The 17,288-nt window shown below is 39.1% G+C and overlaps 1 protein-coding gene and 1 non-coding gene across 2 annotated transcripts in view; one reads left to right on the top strand and one right to left on the bottom strand.

Annotated features, from left to right (window-relative positions):
• The window catches only part of BICRAL (BICRA like chromatin remodeling complex associated protein), a 77,020-nt gene that overhangs the window by 27,565 nt on the left and 32,167 nt on the right, over positions 1-17,288 (bottom strand). The window contains exon 2 of the mRNA XM_090282424.1: positions 344-389. Within this exon, the coding sequence (XP_090138550.1) occupies positions 344-384 (41 nt within the window). The 5' untranslated portion in view covers positions 385-389. The remainder of the gene's footprint in view (positions 1-343; positions 390-17,288) is intronic.
• Positions 5,883-5,987, top strand: LOC150007022 (U6 spliceosomal RNA). Its single transcript, XR_016512239.1, has one exon. It is a non-coding gene; the product is annotated as a U6 spliceosomal RNA (small nuclear RNA).

Raw genomic sequence — 17,288 nt, 5'->3', positions numbered from 1 at the left:
AATGACATATTAGCCTGAGTAAATTATCTCCCTATTTTAAAACAATTTTATTAGTAGCTTTTTGCTTTACTTTTTGTTTATTTTTTGATGTTTTTCTATTTACTATTATCTCTCATACCTGCCTCCTGGGACTTGTTAGAAAATAAATTTAATAAAGAATAAATAAAGCATTACCTAATTATGATCCTATCTTATTCAAGACTTTATTTGTTAATCCACACTATGATGATTTATTTTTATTTAAAAAAACCCATCTGGTTTTAATATGCTTATTAGGTTGTTTTAGTAGAGCAAACCTCACACATTTGATTGACCCTGATTTGGAAACAAACATCTTTCTTACCCAATAAGATCAAGGAGACACGAGTCGTCATCATCATCCATGACAACTATAAGAAAAGGAACAAAAAAATACAGTTTTAGCAAAGTGGATTAAAGCCAGTAGCATCCATGTAACATAAAAATACCCTATATATAATTTCCTAGATAAATAACAGTACTTCATGTGAGTTTTTCCTCTAATTGCTTATTACTACTAATGGGATTTTTTTTTTTTTTTTGTGATCATTCAAGAGATTAAGTATTCAATTTAAACAGTTTTTATTGAACACAAGTCTTTAACTTACAAGTCAAAAAGGAATCTGGACAAATGGGATAGTTGGCAGCAACCCCTCACACGCAGATTCCCCAAAGGACTGTAAACCATGAACAGTAACTTCCTCAAAATATTTCATGAACAAGGGGAGAAAGAATATTTGTTTTAGAAAAAAAATCTCATGGATACAGAGGTCTTTAAAGTTTGTGACTGGTTGTTTCCCAACATGGTGAGCAATCTACTAGATTTCTTGCCATATTTTAGCTATCTTTAGAAAAACAGAAAAGCCCGCTCTTCCTACTTTTTGACACAAGAGGCACCCTAGTCCCAGGAAGCACTACTACAGGCTTGGCCCCAAAGGTCCCAGGATCCCCCCTTGGCAGCAACACTGCCAAATGCGCAGTTCCAAACAATCTATATCCCAGCACTAGAATGTTTAAAGTAGAAAATATCAACCCACATTCATCCCAGCCCCGGGCTCAGGGCTCCCTCCCTCCCCAGCCGTCAACAGCATCTGCTCAGCCAGCACAATTACTGTGTTCTGGCTCAAACAATAACAACCGACAAACTCCAAGAGCAGTTCTACCCATCTCCTCCCTCCCGAGAGATCCCAAGATCCTTTAAACTTACACTAATGATCCGACACCTGGCAACACTGCTTCACACCCATTTTGAGCCATGCATGGAATGATTTACATCACGGAATGCCAGGGCCAAGAGTTCTGTAGCCGTTGGAAAGGGCAGTGTGTGTGAACGGCAGTTGGACGGAAGAATGAAACCCTGAAGAGATGCCCAGAAGAGGGACACGCCCGAAGGAGGCAGAAGGGATCATTTCTACTAAATGTTTTTTCTCTGTTAAAACTGCCATCTCCTCTCTGCTCCCCCTAAATTGCTTATACTATCCGTCACAAGGCCAGACACATATAAAACAACTCCTGCCACATGGAAGGAAACTTGCTTTCCTTTGGAAGGGTCTGGAAGGGGTAAGTATCCCCTGATGTGGGACCTTCCTGTTGGTGGGTGAATTTGTTCATTTGCTGAATGATCCGGGTGATTACAATCCATCTGAGTGAAACTTCAGGGAACAGGAGAGAAGAATTGTGAGAAAGGAGGAAGAAAGAGTGGGAACATTTATCCAGAGGGAGTCTCCATAGCTAAAACTGTGCCGGGGCAGCTGGCTAAGTGAAGTTTGCTCTTAGGACAAGATGTGGAGTTCCTCAAGGGCCTGCTAGCATGACTATAGTAACATAACATGACTTCTGAGGAGTGAAAATGGGCCAGAAAGGAAAAACAGGAAAACTGTCATTAAATAGATAGAAATCTGTGTGAAGGACTTCCCATAAATCTGATATTTAATATGGCAGAACTGCATTAGCCATAGCTAATTATTGTACCGTGTGCTTCTCTCCCAGACATCACAACCACATGGCCTAAATTACACAATTATGATGTATAATTAAACCTATAAAGTGAACGTAATTTCTTTACTTCAACATGACCATTTATTTAGAATTTCACTGTACTCTTTGCAAATTTATTTTTTCATGTTTAACAACCTCTGCAACAAGCTAATTAATAAACATGTAAGCGAAAGATAAGCTAAAAAGAAAAAACCCCGAACCACATGACACCTCACAACTACCCCAGCTTCCCTCACTGCCTCACACCTGGGTCCTAGTTCCGCTAGAGAACAAGATTCTCGGGGACTAACAAACAAACTGAGAAAGCAGGTTGGCACCAGTCACTCCACCCAGGTATCACTGCTACTGGGACTTTCAACATAGAGAACACTTGCTACCCCAAAGTTCAAAGTGACAAGCTACGCCTTGAGTAGCCCGAATAAAAGAACAATTTTACAATAGTGAATGCAACTACAAGCCATCATGTATCTTCCCCACCAACCACGCGGGCCGCTCAGGTACTTGACTCGGCAGAACACTTGCAGGGGATATCCGCCCCTAGTCAGTGGCACCAGTCCTACCAGATAGAATAGCCCTTTCACCCACCTGGGGTAGAGCTCCGTGAGCCTTTATAGTCTAGGGCACCCTGAGACCTCTGCTTTTTAAAGGGCCACACTCACTTCTGACTTTAAACAGTTTCAGATTCAAAGAGGTGACCCTTATCCCTCTATCGCCAGCTCTACATAGTGACAAAATACAGTTATAATACAGCTTAATCCAGTAGGTCCTTTCCCCAGGGAAGGTCTACCAAAGTAAAGTTGCACAGTTTGAGTATGATTCTAAAGTGGGAAGACAATCTGAGGATCAGAAACTGACTCATAAATGAAGAGTTCGGTTTTCTTTGAAAAGGTTCTCTCTTTACTTCTGGACTCTTGTCATGGCTCTTTTCGCATTAAAGTAACAACCTTGGAATCACCAGAGAGGCCTCTGGAAACAGGTGAATTTTATAAGGCTGTATGAAATATATGTGCCCTCTAAAGGGAAATCTCTAAATCTCTTGGCCCAACACACTCAAGCAAGACACATTCCCCTCAGTAACAGCAGCTTACAACAGCAGAATCTGTCACGGAGAAAAGGGGGCTATAGCTCTTACAGAATCCTGGTAGGCAGCTCCCTAAGAGTTCAGAAATCACTGCCCCACATAGCTGACCACCATTCTTTAAATAAAGCTAGTATTTAAAATTGTTCCTGAGACAACAAACACTTTGAATAATACCTTTAATTAAGAGAACACAGTGTATCCACTTGGGGGAGGGAGAGAGAGGAGAGAGAGAGAGAGAGAGAGAGAGAGAGAGAGAGAGAGAGAGAGAGAGAGAGAGAGAGAGAGAGAGAGAGAGAGAGGATATGTATATACAGAACATTCCTATTCCTGCCCTGGCTGGTGTAGTGGATTTAGTGCCAGACTGCAAACTTAAAGGTTGCCAGTTCGATTCCAGGCCAGGGCACATGCCTGGGTTGCAGGCTGGGTCCCCAACTGGGGACGTACGAGAGGCAACCTCTCTTTTTTCCTTCCCCTCTCTCTAAAAATAAATAAAAATAAAGTAAAAAAATTTAAAAAAAGAAGTAACATTCTAAATCAGGGGGGGAAATGTTAGCTATCTAGAGAAAAGAAGGTGGGTCCATACCTCACATCTTACACAAAAATAAAGTCCAGATGAATACAAGAGTTAAAAGGGGTGGTCGGAGTGGGGGAGAAGAACCTTTCAGTACTAGACTAACACACGGGAGAAATTGTTTTTTATAATCTTGGAGTGGGGGAAGTCTGTTGCAAAACAAAGAAGTCATAAAAGGTGTACATAAAATTAAAAAATTCTGCACGATAAAACAAAATCATAAATAAAGTCAAGACTAAAACACCCAACAAACTTAAGTGGGAAGTATATCTCCAACTCATATAAGAAAGGGCTCTTCTCCCTGGTATATAAAGGAGAAATAAGAAAAAAAGAAAGTAATCAGCTACTTTGCAGAAAATCAAGGGGTATAAATAATTCATATAAAAAGACAGGTAGCCCTACATTTATAAAAATAATCAACTTTATTTGGAATAAGAGAATTTTTAGAAGTCCTCCATAGCCATGGTTTCACTTTCTGCGATTTCAGCTATCCAAAATCAACCTCAGTCTGAAAATATTAAATGGAAAATTCCAGAAATAAACAATTCATAAGTTTGAAATTGTATGTTGTTCTTAGTAGCGTGATGAACTCTCTCGCCATCCTGCTGTGTCCCATTAAGGGCATGAATCATCGTTTGTCCAGCATCTCCACGCTGCATATGTTCCCCACCTGTTAGTCACTTAGTAGCCTCTCAGTTATCAGATCAGTGGTCACAGTACTGCAGTGCATGTGTTCAAGTCACCCTTATTTTACTTCATAATGGGCCCAAGGCACAGAAGTAGTGATGCTAGCAATTTGGATGTGCCAAAGAGAAGCCATAAAGTGTATATATGTATAGGAAAAAAACAGTAAATATAGGGTTCAGTATTAACACCGTTTCAGACATGGGGGGTGCAAGGTTTGGAAGGTACCCCTGTGAATAAGGGGGACTTATGTAAACTAAAATTACAATGAGATACTATTGTCTGTCAGCTGGCAAAGATACAGTTTGATTAAGAACTATGCTGGTCAGGTAGTGGGGAAACTGGTATTCATTTTTAAAGATTAAAAACAAAAATTTTAGAGAGGAAAGAAGGGAGAAAGAAAGGGAGAGAAACGTTGATGTGAGAAGAAACATTGATTGGTTGCCTCTTGCACATCCCCAGCTGGGGACCAGTCCTGCAACCCTGGCCTGTGCCCTGACTACGAATTGAAGAGGGGAGTTTTAAGTTCCCAGGCCGGTACTCATTCTACTGAGCCACACCAGCCAGGGTGGAAACTGGAATTTTTATACCTTAGCGGTGGAGAGTGTAAACTCGTAACTCCAGAGAGGGAAATTTAGCAATACTTTTCAAAATTTTAACTGCACAAATAATTGTACCTGGCAAACATATTTCTGGGTATTTGCCCTGCAGATATTCTTGCGCATGTGGGAAATGGTATGTGTATAAGAATATCCAGTGCAGCATTATTTACAGGAAGACTGTAAAAACCTACATTTCAAGGATACAGGTTTCTTTATGGAGTGATGAACACATTCTGGAATTAAACCACTAAACTGTACACTTTAAAAGGGTAAATTTTATGGAATAGAAATTATATTTGAATTTAAAATATTTTTTTTTTACTTTGAGAGTATACTTATTAAAGCTGGGGACAGTGAAACAGGAAGGGCTTAGAATAGAGGAAGCAACAAAAGAGCCTAGACAGGGCTGCTTTGGCTCACTGGAAAGTCAGAGAAAAGGGCGCTTTGGGACAGGCTCAGGGGGTTAACTTGAGATGAGAGCTGCTGCCTGCTTCTCCCCTGGTTGCAAGTCTCTGGGGTTCCTTAGAGTTTAGGAGATGCACGCTTGTTGGGGAAAGGTGCGGGCATATTCCAGGGAGGGAGAGTACACTAAAATATTTTTTAAAACCCTAGATGTCCAGAATGAGAGACTTGCTAAATGAATCATGGTTCACCCACACAGTGGATACTACATAACCATTAAAAGTAAGGAGGCAACCCTTCCCAGCATGGCTCAGTTGATTGAGCATCATCCCACAAACCAAAAGGTTGCCAGTTTGATTCCCAGTCAGGGCACATGCCTGGCTTATGTGTTTGGTCCCCAGTTGGGGCGTGTCCAAGAGGCAAGTGATTGATGTTTCTCTCTCACATCAATGATTCTTTCCCTCTCTTTCTCCCGTCCTCTCCCTCTCTCTCTGGAACCAATAAAAAAAAAAAAAAAGGATTGACTGCACACTTTGGCAGTACATATACTAAAACTGGAATGATACAGAGAAGATTAGCATGGCCCCTGCACAAGGATGACACTCAAATTCGTGAAGCATTCCATATTTTTTGCAAGAGATGCTAAAAAAATGCTTTAAGAAAAAGGAGAAAAAGAGAGAGGTAGAGGAACACAGGTACAAAGGGAAATGAATAAATACCTTTCAATAATAACCTTAAATGTAAATGGGTTAAATGCAACAATCAAAAGATGTAGGGTAGCGAAATGGATATGAAAATATGACCCACATATATGCTGTCTACAAGAGACCCACCTCAAAACAAAAGACTTACACAGACTGAAAGTGAAGGGGTGGAAAAAAGTATTCCAAGCAAATGACATGAAAAAAAAGGCTGGGGTAGCAATATTTATATCAGACCAAACAGATTTTGCAGCAAAGGCCATAAAAACAGAAAAAGAAAGGCATTTCATAATACTTAAGGGAACATTCCATCAAGAAGATATAACCCTTGTAAACATATATGCACCCAACATAGGAGGACCCAAATATATAAGGAAAATATTGGAAGACTACAAGAAGAATATCAACAGCAACACACTCATACTAGGGGACTTTAATAGCTCCTTATCAACAATGGGCAGATCTTCAAAGCAAAGAAACACCAAGGATATTGAGGCATTGAACAACACTCTAGATCAAATGGCCTTAGTTGGTATATATAGAACTTTTCACCCAAAGAGGAAAATATATATTCTTTTCAAGTGCACATGGAACATTTTTATGGTAGGACACAAAACAAGCCTCAACAAATTCAAAAAAATTGAAATTATATCAAGGATCTTCTCAGATCACAATGCTTTGAAACTAGAAATCAACTTCAAGGAAAAAACTCAAAGACATTCAAACTCATGGAGAATGAATAACACGATATTAAATAATGAATGGGTTAACAATGATCAAGGAAGAAATCAAGAAGTTTCTAGAAACAAATGATAATGAACACATGACAGCCCAAAACCTATGGGACACAGCAAAAGCAGTCCTGAGAGGAAAGTTCATAGCAATACAGGCATACATGAAAAGGACAGAAGAATCTCAAATAAAAAATCTAATCCTACAGCTACAAGAACTAGAACAACAACAACAACAAACAAAACCCAGAGCAAGTAGAAGGGAGGAAATAGTCAAGATTAGGGCAGAATTAAATGACATAGAGATGAAACAAACAATTAAAAAGATCAACAAAAGCAGAAGCTGGTTCTTTGAAAGATAAACAAAACTGACAAGCCTTTAGCCAGGCTCATCAAGAAGAAAAGAGAGAGGACCCAAATAAACAAAATCAGAAACAAAAGAAGAGAAATCACAACCGATATCACAGAAATACAAAGGATTGTAAGAAATTACTACAAACTACTGTATGGCAAGAAACTTGACAACCTAGATGAAATGGACAAATTTCTAGAAACATATAATCTTCCAAAACTGAATCAAGAAGAAGCAGAAAGCCTGAACAGACCAATAACAAAGAGTGGAATTGAAGCAGTAATCAAAAAACTCCTGGCACACAAAAGCGCTGGACTGGATGGCTTCACAGGAGAATTTTACAAAACGCTTAGGGAATAACTAATGCCTACCCTTCTCAAACTATTCTAAAAAATCTGAGAAGAGGGAAGACTCCCAAACTCTTTCTATGAAGCCAGTATTACCCTAATTCCAAAACTAGGTCAAAACACAACAAAAAAAGAAAACTACAGGCCAATATCGCTGATGAACATAGATGCTAAAATCCTCAACAAAATATTGGCAAACCGGATCCAGCAACACATTAAAAAGATCATACACTGCGATCAAATGGGATACATCCCAGGGATGCAAGGATGGCTTAATATTCACAAATCAATAAACGTAATACACCACTTAAACAAAATGAAAGACAAAAACCACATGATCACATCAATAGATGCTGAAAAAGCATTTGATAAAGTACAACACCCATTTATGATGAAAACAGTCAGCAAAATGGGAATAGAGGGAGCATACTTCAACATAATAAAGGCCATGTATGGAAAACCTGAAGCCAACATCACACTCAATTGACAAAAACTGAAAGCATTCCCCCTGAGATCAGGAGCAAGACAAGGATGACCACTCTCTCCATTCCTATTCAACATAGTCTTGGAAGTTCTAGCCACAGCAATCAGATAAGAAAAAGAAATAAAAGGCATTCAAATTGGAAAAGAGAAAGTAAAACTGCTATTACTTGCAGATGACATGATAGTGTACATAGAAATCCCTATAGACTCGACTAAAAACCTACTCAACATAATAACTGAATTTGGCAAAATAGCGGGGTACGAAGTCAATATTCAGAAATTGAAGGCATTTCTGTACACTAACAATAAAAAACCAGAGATAGAAACTAGAAAAAAATCCCATTTATTATAGCAACATGAAAAATAAAGTACCTTAGGAATAAATTTAACCAAAGAGATAAAAGACCTGTACTCAGAAAACTATATAACACTGAAGAAAGAAATTAAGGAAGATACAAATAAATGGAAGCATATACCATGTTCATGAATGGGAAGAATCAACATCATTAAAATGTCCATACTACCCAAAGCAATTTACAGATTCAATGCAATCCCTATTAAAATACCAGTGACATATTTCACAGACCTAGAACAAATACTTCAAAAATTTATATGGAACCAAAAAAGACCCCAAATAGCCACAGCAACCTTGAGACAGAAGAACACAGGAGGAGGAATCACAATACCTGACATCAAACTATACCACAAAGCCACTGTAATCAAAACAGTCTGGTATTGGCATAAGAACAAGACATATAGATCAATGGAACAGAATAGTGAGCCCAGAAATAAACCCAGGTTTGTATGGTCAACTAATATTCAACAAAGGGGGAAGGAACATAAAATAGAGTGAGAAGACCCTCTTCAACAAATGGTGATGGGAGAACTAGACAGGGACATGCAAAAACATTAAACTAGATCACTACACATGAGAATAAACTCAAGATGGATCAAAGACTTAAATATAAGACATGATACCATAAAAGCCCTAGAGGAAAATATAGGCAGGAAAATTTCAGATATCCCACGTAACAATATTTTCACCAATATATTTCCTAAGGTAAGGGAAATAAAGGAAAGAATAAAGAAATGGGCCTACATCAAACTAAAGAGTTTATGCTCAGTAAAAGAAAACATCAGCAAGATGAAAAGGGAACCAACCATACTGGAAAACATATTTGCCAATGATACCTCAGACAAGGGATTGAGCTCCAAAATATATAAAGAACTTACACGTCTCAACACCAAGAAGACAGACAGGCCAATTAAAAAATGGGTAAAGGACCTAAACAGACACTTCTCCAAGGAGGATATACAGAAGGTCCATAGGCATATGAAAGAATGCTCAACATCACTAGCCATCAAAGAGATGCAAATAAAAACCACAATGAGATATCACCTCACACCAGTCAGAATGGCCATCATCAACAAATCAACAAACAACAAGTGCTGGTGAGGATGTGGAGAAAAGGGAACCCTAGTGCACTGTTGGTGGGAATGCAGACTGGTGCAGCCACTGTGGAAAACAGTATGGAATTACCTCAAAAAACTAAAAATGGAACTGCCTTTTGATGCAGCAATTCTACTGCTAGGATTATACCCGAAGAATCCTGATACACCAATTCAAAAGAACTTATGCACCCCTATGTTCACGGCAGCACTATTTACAATAGCCAAGTGCTGGAAACAACCTAAGTGCCCATCTGTAGATGAGTGGATCAAAAACCTGTGGTGCATTTACACAATGGAATACTATGCAGCAGAAAGAAAGAAGGAACTCCTGCCATTTGTGACAGCATGGATGGAACTATAGAGAATTATGCTTAGTGAAATAAGCCAGGCAAAGAAAGAAAAATACCATATGATATCACTTAATACAGGAGACTAGTGAACAACACAAACAAATGAACAAAACTGAACAAGGAACAGAGTAACAGTTACCAGGGGGAGAGGGAGGAGGGAGAAAAGGGGGGTAAGTAGGGGAAGGCCTTAGTAAAGGAACTAGTATAAATATCCATGGACATCGACAATGGCGTGGGGAATGACTGTGGGAAAAAGGGTGGCTGGGTAGAGGGGAGAGCAATGGGGGAAAAATGGGACAACTGTAATACAACAACAATAAAAATAAATAAATAAATAAAGTACAAGGCAGCTTTACATAAGCTGACTTGGAAAGATACATGTTCAATGGAAAAAGGAAGGTGCAGAACACTGTGTACAATATATTCCGAAGTGTGGGGTGTGGAATATACATACATGTCGTTATAAATGTTCAGATCTTATATGAATCACAAATAACCAGTAACACTAGCAACTTCTGAGAGTGAAACTGTGTGGGGTGGCTAGAAATGGAGGAAGGTATACTCTTCACTTATATATCCTTTTGTATCTTCTTAATGTTGTGCCACAAGCATGTCGTTGTCGGCGGCGGCGGCAGCCGTCCGTCTCGAGAGACGATGGTGTAGTTTCTTAAGAGTCTATCTGCACCGCCGAGAATGGCTGTGCAGTCCGACTCGGGAGTGACACGGTATCTGTCTCCTCCCGTGTTGAATCGACATCTTGCGATGACGCTGGAGTGTCCTCTCCAGTGAAGCTGAAGCTACAGAGCCTGGGCAGGGTGATATGGAGGGTCTGCTGTTGCCCATGCAGCAGACCCCCCCCTCTCTTCGCAGCTGAAGGATCCAAGGGAAAGACGGAGTCAATACAGCTTGGCTTCAGGTGCGCCGCAGGAGTTGCCGGTGTTGACTACAACGTCAAACCGCCTTAGGGACTCCGGCTCCGGATTTTCTGTCGGGGTTTACTCCCTTAGCCTTTCCCCTGAAGAGGTATGCCGCAAGGCAGCGGAGGTTTTTTGGAATCAGAGTTTTCCTTCTCTGCACAAGCATGTAAGGCCTATTTTAAAAAAATAAATACAATTAATAAAACAAAAGGAAAAGAGCGGAGACCCTTGAAACACAGGAACCCCAAGTCAGGTGCACCCTAGGAAATATACCAGATATCAAATACAGTGGACCCCTAAATGAAGTGGGGGTTAGGGCGCCAACCCTCCCATCAGCAGTAAAAAATCTGCATATAACTTTTGATTCTTCCAAAACTTTACAGTCGTCCCTCAGTATCCATGGGGAATTGGTTCCAGGACCCTCACACTACCAAAATCAAAGGATGCACAAGCCCCTTATAGAAAATGGCATAAAATGGATTCCTAACTGTGGAACAAATATTGTTTTGATCCATGGTTGGTTGAATGTGTGGACAAGAAACCCAGGGATATGGAGGACTGACTGTATAAGTATTAAAAAAAATCCATGTATAAGTAGACCTGCACATTTCAACACGTATTGTTCAAGAGTCAACTGAACTCACGAAATATAAAGAAATCTAGTGGCTTCAAGAATAATTTACAACAGCTATCTTGAAAGAAATATCTTAAGGACAGTTTGATTTTCATTAAGATCACAGATTTCAAAGACCTCCATGGCAGAGATATGATGGAAGATGACAGACTATTAAAATTTTTTTCACTTGCGGTAAATAATCTGAGTTCTCATATCAAGAAATGTATTGGTTTCAAGAAAAGATACTTCAGGAAAGCTGGCTGAACAAATCAATTCTACCTAAGCGAGTAGCAGTAGAATAAAACTTTTAAAGTCATAACAGGATTTCAAGTACTTCACCACCTGAACTTTTGGTGTATGATTGCTGTAGCAAATGTTTTTGTTCTCTTTCTTATATGCTTCTCTGTTCTTTTTCTTCTTCCAAAAACACAACCTAGGGAAAATGATGATTATTAAGCTAAAACTCTAAAAGACCACCAAGAATCAATAGGCTATCAACATAGAAAAAATGAATGACATTTGCTGTATTTGTATTAATTTACTGTAGCATCAGTACATGCCAAACGTTCCCGATCATTTACAAACAAACTTACCTCTAAATGATCCTAAAGTTATGCCAGAGGGGTACTAAACTTACCAGGGGGATCATTTCATAAGTTATATAAATGACAAATTACTATGTTGGATACCTGAAACTAATATAATATTGTATATCAACTATAATAGAAAAAAAGATGCTGAGGTTAGCAGAGGAACCATTGAGAAACTTGACTTAAGCAGTCATGAGCTATGGAGTGGCTGCCATCTCCAGAACCATGTGTTCTCTGAGTTACTGAAGGTATAATAAGCTGTAATCATTTTTATTTGTATGCATATATTTATTATTTCTAGTGTTGTTCATTCCTTTGAGTAAATCCAGATTTTCATCTGCTGTCATTTTCCTTCTCCTGAAGGACTTCTTTTAACATTTTTGCACTGCATACGTACAGGTGATAAATTCTTTCTGCTTTTGTATATCTTTAAAGTGTTTATTTTGCCTTCATTTTTGAAAGGTATTTTCCTTGGGCATAGAGTTCTAGACTGAATTTTTTCTCTTCGTTCAGTTCTTAAAGCTACTGCCACACTGTTTCTTGCTTGCATTATTTCCAAAGAGAACTGTGTTGTCATTCTTAATTTTTGTCCTTTTGTGCATAATAGGTCTTTCTCCTCCCCGATGCTGTGAAGTTTTCTCTTTATCATGGTATTAAGCAATTTGATTATGATAGGACTTGGCATAGTTTTCTTTATGCTTCTTGTGCTTTGGGATTCATTAAACTTCTAGAATCTGTCACAGTACAGTTTTCCTCCAATTTAGAACAAATTCAGCCATTATTTCATATATTTTGTGTGCTTACCCCTCTTTTGAGGACCCCAATTAGGCTCACTGAATTTGCTCCATGGCTCACGGATACTCCCTCTTCTCCCCCCAGTCCTTTTATCACTCTGTCTTTCATTTAGAAGTTTCCATTGCTGTGTATTCAAGTGTACTAACCTTTTCTTCTGCAGTGTCTAATGTACTATTAACCCCATCCAACATATTTTTATTTTCAAACATTGTAGTTTTCATCTCTGGAAGTTGTGTCTTTTTTATATCTTCTATATCTTTATTTAATATATTAAAGCTTTCCTCTATCTTCTTGAACTTATGTAAAAATAGTGATAACATTTTAATGTCCTTCTCTATTAATTCTATCATTTGTCTCATTTCTGGGTTTGTTTCTATTGATTGATTTTCCCCCCTTTTCATTATGGGTGTTATTTTCCTGCTTACCTGCATGCCTGGTAATTTTTTATTGGATGACAGACATTGTTAATTTTACATTATTGAGTACTGGATATTTTTGTATCCCTATAAATATTTTAGAATTTTGTCTAGGACACAATTAAGTTACTTGTAAACAGTTTGAGTCTATCGAGTCTTGCTTTAAAATTCTGTCACTCTGTCAATCTTTAGTCTATGGCTAATTTGCCCTTTATTAGGGCAATACCCTTCTGAGTACTTCACATAAAGTACCATGAATTACAGGATTTTCACACTCTTACAGGTTGGGAACATAAACTATTCTCTGCCCTGTGTGAGCTCTAAATTTCGTTTTCTCTTATCCTTTGGTACTTTCCCATGACTTGGGTAGTTTCCCTGCGCACACATACTGATCAGTTATCTGCTGAAGACATGAGAGAGACACTGCAAATCTCCATGATTTTCTCTCTGTAAAGCTCTAACCTCTCTTCAGTGGATGAAAAGAGTATTCATTATTCACTTAATAAACATTTAACACATATAATGTGCTAGGTACTGTGTTAAGGTCTGGGAATACCAAATGAGCATGACATAAAATGTAATAATAAATGTAAATACCCTTAACAATTTTGTAAAACTTTTTTATTTTTAGAACTTTTTTAAAAGATTTTTTAAATACTTCTGGCCAAGATGAAGACATAGGTAGACATGCTTCACCACCCTCCATAACAATAAGAAGAAATACAACTACCTCAAAACTAAAAATAACCAGTACTACCAGAAAATTGAACTGCATGGAAGTCTAGCAAACAAAGACATAAAGAAGCAATACTCATCCAGACAGGTAGGAGGAGCAGAGAAAGGGCGGAGAGGATGCAGTGTGACACTAGTGGCAGCACTGGCAGTGGCTGTGGCCAGCCAGCGGAAACAGTAGCCACACATTATAAAAGTCAGGAAGAACACCTGGAGAGCGATCTAGGCTCCAGACCAGACTGCAGCTCACAGCTCCAGCGCTGGGGAAAATAAAACCTAACTGCTTCTGACTGTAAAAACCCGTAGGGATTGGGGCAAAGGAAGAAACTGCCAGTCTCTCGCAGAGTCCATTTGTTTAGAGGACCCCTACGGTCCTAGAATGTCCACAGACCCACCCACCTGGGAACGACAGCCAGGGCAACAGCTAGAGGGGCGCCAGTCCCATATAGGAAGCGTAAGAAGTACCTGGAAAAGGGCAAGTGCTGAGCAAGTGGTATTGTTCCCTCTCAGACCCCTCCCCCACATACAGTGCCACCACGTGGTGAAATGGATCGCCTGTACTGATGAATACCTAAGGCTCTGCCTCTTACAATGTAACAGGAGCGACAGACCTACCTAAGACACAGGCAAACACAGTAAGCTGTCAAGTAGAGGAGACAGAGAAGTATGGCCCAAAAGAGGGAGCAGATCAAGGCTCCAGTGGGAGAACTAAGTGAAGAGGAGATAGCCAACCTAACAGACTCAGAGTTCAGAACACTGGTGATAACAATGCTCACAGACTTGAAAGACATGATTAAGTAGGACAAATGCATAAGGGAAGAAGAAGGGAAGAAATGCATAAGGGTATTCACTTAGCTAGGCTAAGTGAAACAAAGGAAAATCCACACAAAACCAATGGTGAAAGGTAGGACACCGGGGTTCAGATCAACGATTTGGAATATAAGGAAGAAATAAACAGTCAGCTAGTACAGAATGAAGAAACAAGAACTGAAAAAAAATGAGAGGCTCAGGAACATCTGGGACAACTTTAAACATGCCAACATCTGAATCATAGGGGTGCCAGAAGAAGGAAGAGCAAGAAATTGAAAGCTTATGTGAAAAATTAATGAAGAAAAACTTTCCTAATTTGGCAAAGGAAACAGACATACAAGTCCAAGAAGCACAGAGAGTCCCAAACAAGCTAGACCCAAAGAGAACCATACCAAGATACATCATAATTAAAATGCCAAAGGTTAAAAATAAAGAGAGAATCTTAAGAGCAGCAAGAGAAAAGAAGAGAGTTACCTACAAAAGGGTCCCTATAAGATTATCATCTCATTTCTCAGAAGAAACTTTGCAGGCAAGAAGTATTTAAAGTGATGAAAAGCAACGACCTACAACTAAGATTACTCTATCCAGCAAAGTTATCATTTAGAATGGAAGGGCAGATAAAGTGCTTCCCAGACAAGATAAAGCTAAAGGAGTTCATCATCACCAAGCCATTATTATATGAAATGTTAAAAGGACTTATTTAAGAAAAAGAAGATCAAAACGATGAACATTAAAATGACAACAAGCTCAGAACTATCAAAAACAGAACCTAAAAAAATAAAAAACAAAAACAAACTAAGCAAACAATCAGAACAGGAACAGAATCATAGGTAAGGGGATCATCTGGAGGGCTATTAGCTGGGAGGGGGAAAGGGGAGAATGGGGAAATGGTGCAGGGATTAAGAAGCATAATTGGTAGGTACAAAATAGACAGGGGGATGTTAAGAACAGTATAGGAAAGGGAGAAGTTAAAGAACATACAGGCATGACCCACAGACATGAACTAAGGGATGTGAGAATGCTAGAGGGAAGGGGGGTACTAGGCAGAGCAGAGCAAAGGGAAAAGAAATTGGGACAACTTTAACAGCATAATCAATAAAATATACTTAAGAAAGTGAAGATTTTTAAAATTTATTTTTAGAGAGAGGGCAAAGGAGGGAGAATGAGAGGAAGAGAATCATCAATGTGAGAGAGAAAGATCAATCAGTTGCCTCTTGTGCATGCCCCAAGTAGAGACCAAATCTGCAACTCAGGAGTATGCCCTGACTGGGAATCGAACTGGCAACCTTTTGCTCTGCGGGAGGATGCCCAACCAACTTGAGCCACACAGGTCAGGGTCTTTTGTAGAGCTTCAAAAGCAAGGCTGAAAAGTGAATTATTGGTTTAAGCAAATAACTTTCCAATGAGTATCATGATCAAAAAGTTATGCCATAAAATAGCCACTTACCCAGGGGAAGTAACTGTTAATGTCAATTAGGACATAAAATCTCCGCATTTACTCCTTTTACTACATTCTAATTGTTATGGGCTGCTAAATTTTGTGTGAAACCTTCTGGCATTGTTCCTGATTTTTAAGGAACTCTTTCTTTTGGAAGAGAGACAGGCAACGATTCATTACAATGCAATATAAGAAGTGCTAAGAGTTTTTGGCAGGCGTTCCCAAGCTTCTTCAGGTGAAGTCACTGGGCATTTTTGTGAAATAACGACATTTCGCTAGAAGAAAACATGACTATATTTTCACGGTTGTACCCATCTGCAATAAAAAGGAGCTGTCAAACTCAGTATGATTGGCTCTGAGTTTTTCAGCTATTATTCAGCCAAGAATTTCATCCATTCTGTCATCAACTAGAGCCTTTTAGCAGCAAGAAAGAGAAGGCGGGAAAGGCTAAGAAGCATTCTTAGGAGAAAAATTAAGGAATTAAAAAATTCTCCAAAGTCAGAAAAGATGAGCATTCATGTTGGTAGTATTAGATATTAGCTCAACTCAAGAAATGCAGAATTCAAAGGCCTTTCAGCTGCTTTAATTCCTACTTAGAATGAGGTGGGGGTAGAAATACTGTAAACCTAATATATTACGCAAATCAGCTGGATAAACAATGTGCTATATAACATGGGGGAGAAAAGTGACCAACCTCAGGGCGTGAGGGAGAAGTTTGGCAAGGCTGGGACACATGGGGGAGAACACTGAACTTGAAAGTGAAAGTGTTTGTTTCATATACTGACATTGACTAACCTTGTGATTACAGAGAAACTCCAATCTCTCAGGGCTCATTCTCCTATTCCTAAATGAAGTTAGTAGCCATAGCAGTGATTTTTTAAAGCTTTGTTGCCTGAGGACCTAAGATTCTCCAAGGTGAATAAGAGATGTCTTGAAGGCCTAAAAGTTGTTAGTGGAGGCATTCTGACACTCCCACTTCTCCCCTTCAACTGAGTGACTAAAATCTTATTTAACTGGGAGGAAAAAGTTTGAAAACCATTTAATTTATCCAATTCTCAGAATTCAAAGGTTTGTTGTGTGTTGTGAAGGGATGACTATCAATGGTGGTCAGTCTGAACTCGGAAGGAAGTACAAGGAGCCAAGGAAATCAAGTCATTCATGATTATTTTAGCAAGCAAGATAATACCGCAGTCCCCCCTTAT

The sequence above is a fragment of the Furipterus horrens genome, unplaced genomic scaffold, assembly GCF_987537825.1.
Source record: "Furipterus horrens unplaced genomic scaffold, mFurHor1.1.pri manual_scaffold_6, whole genome shotgun sequence".
NCBI lineage: Eukaryota > Metazoa > Chordata > Mammalia > Chiroptera > Furipteridae > Furipterus > Furipterus horrens.
This window is presented reverse-complemented; position numbering and strand designations above follow the sequence as displayed.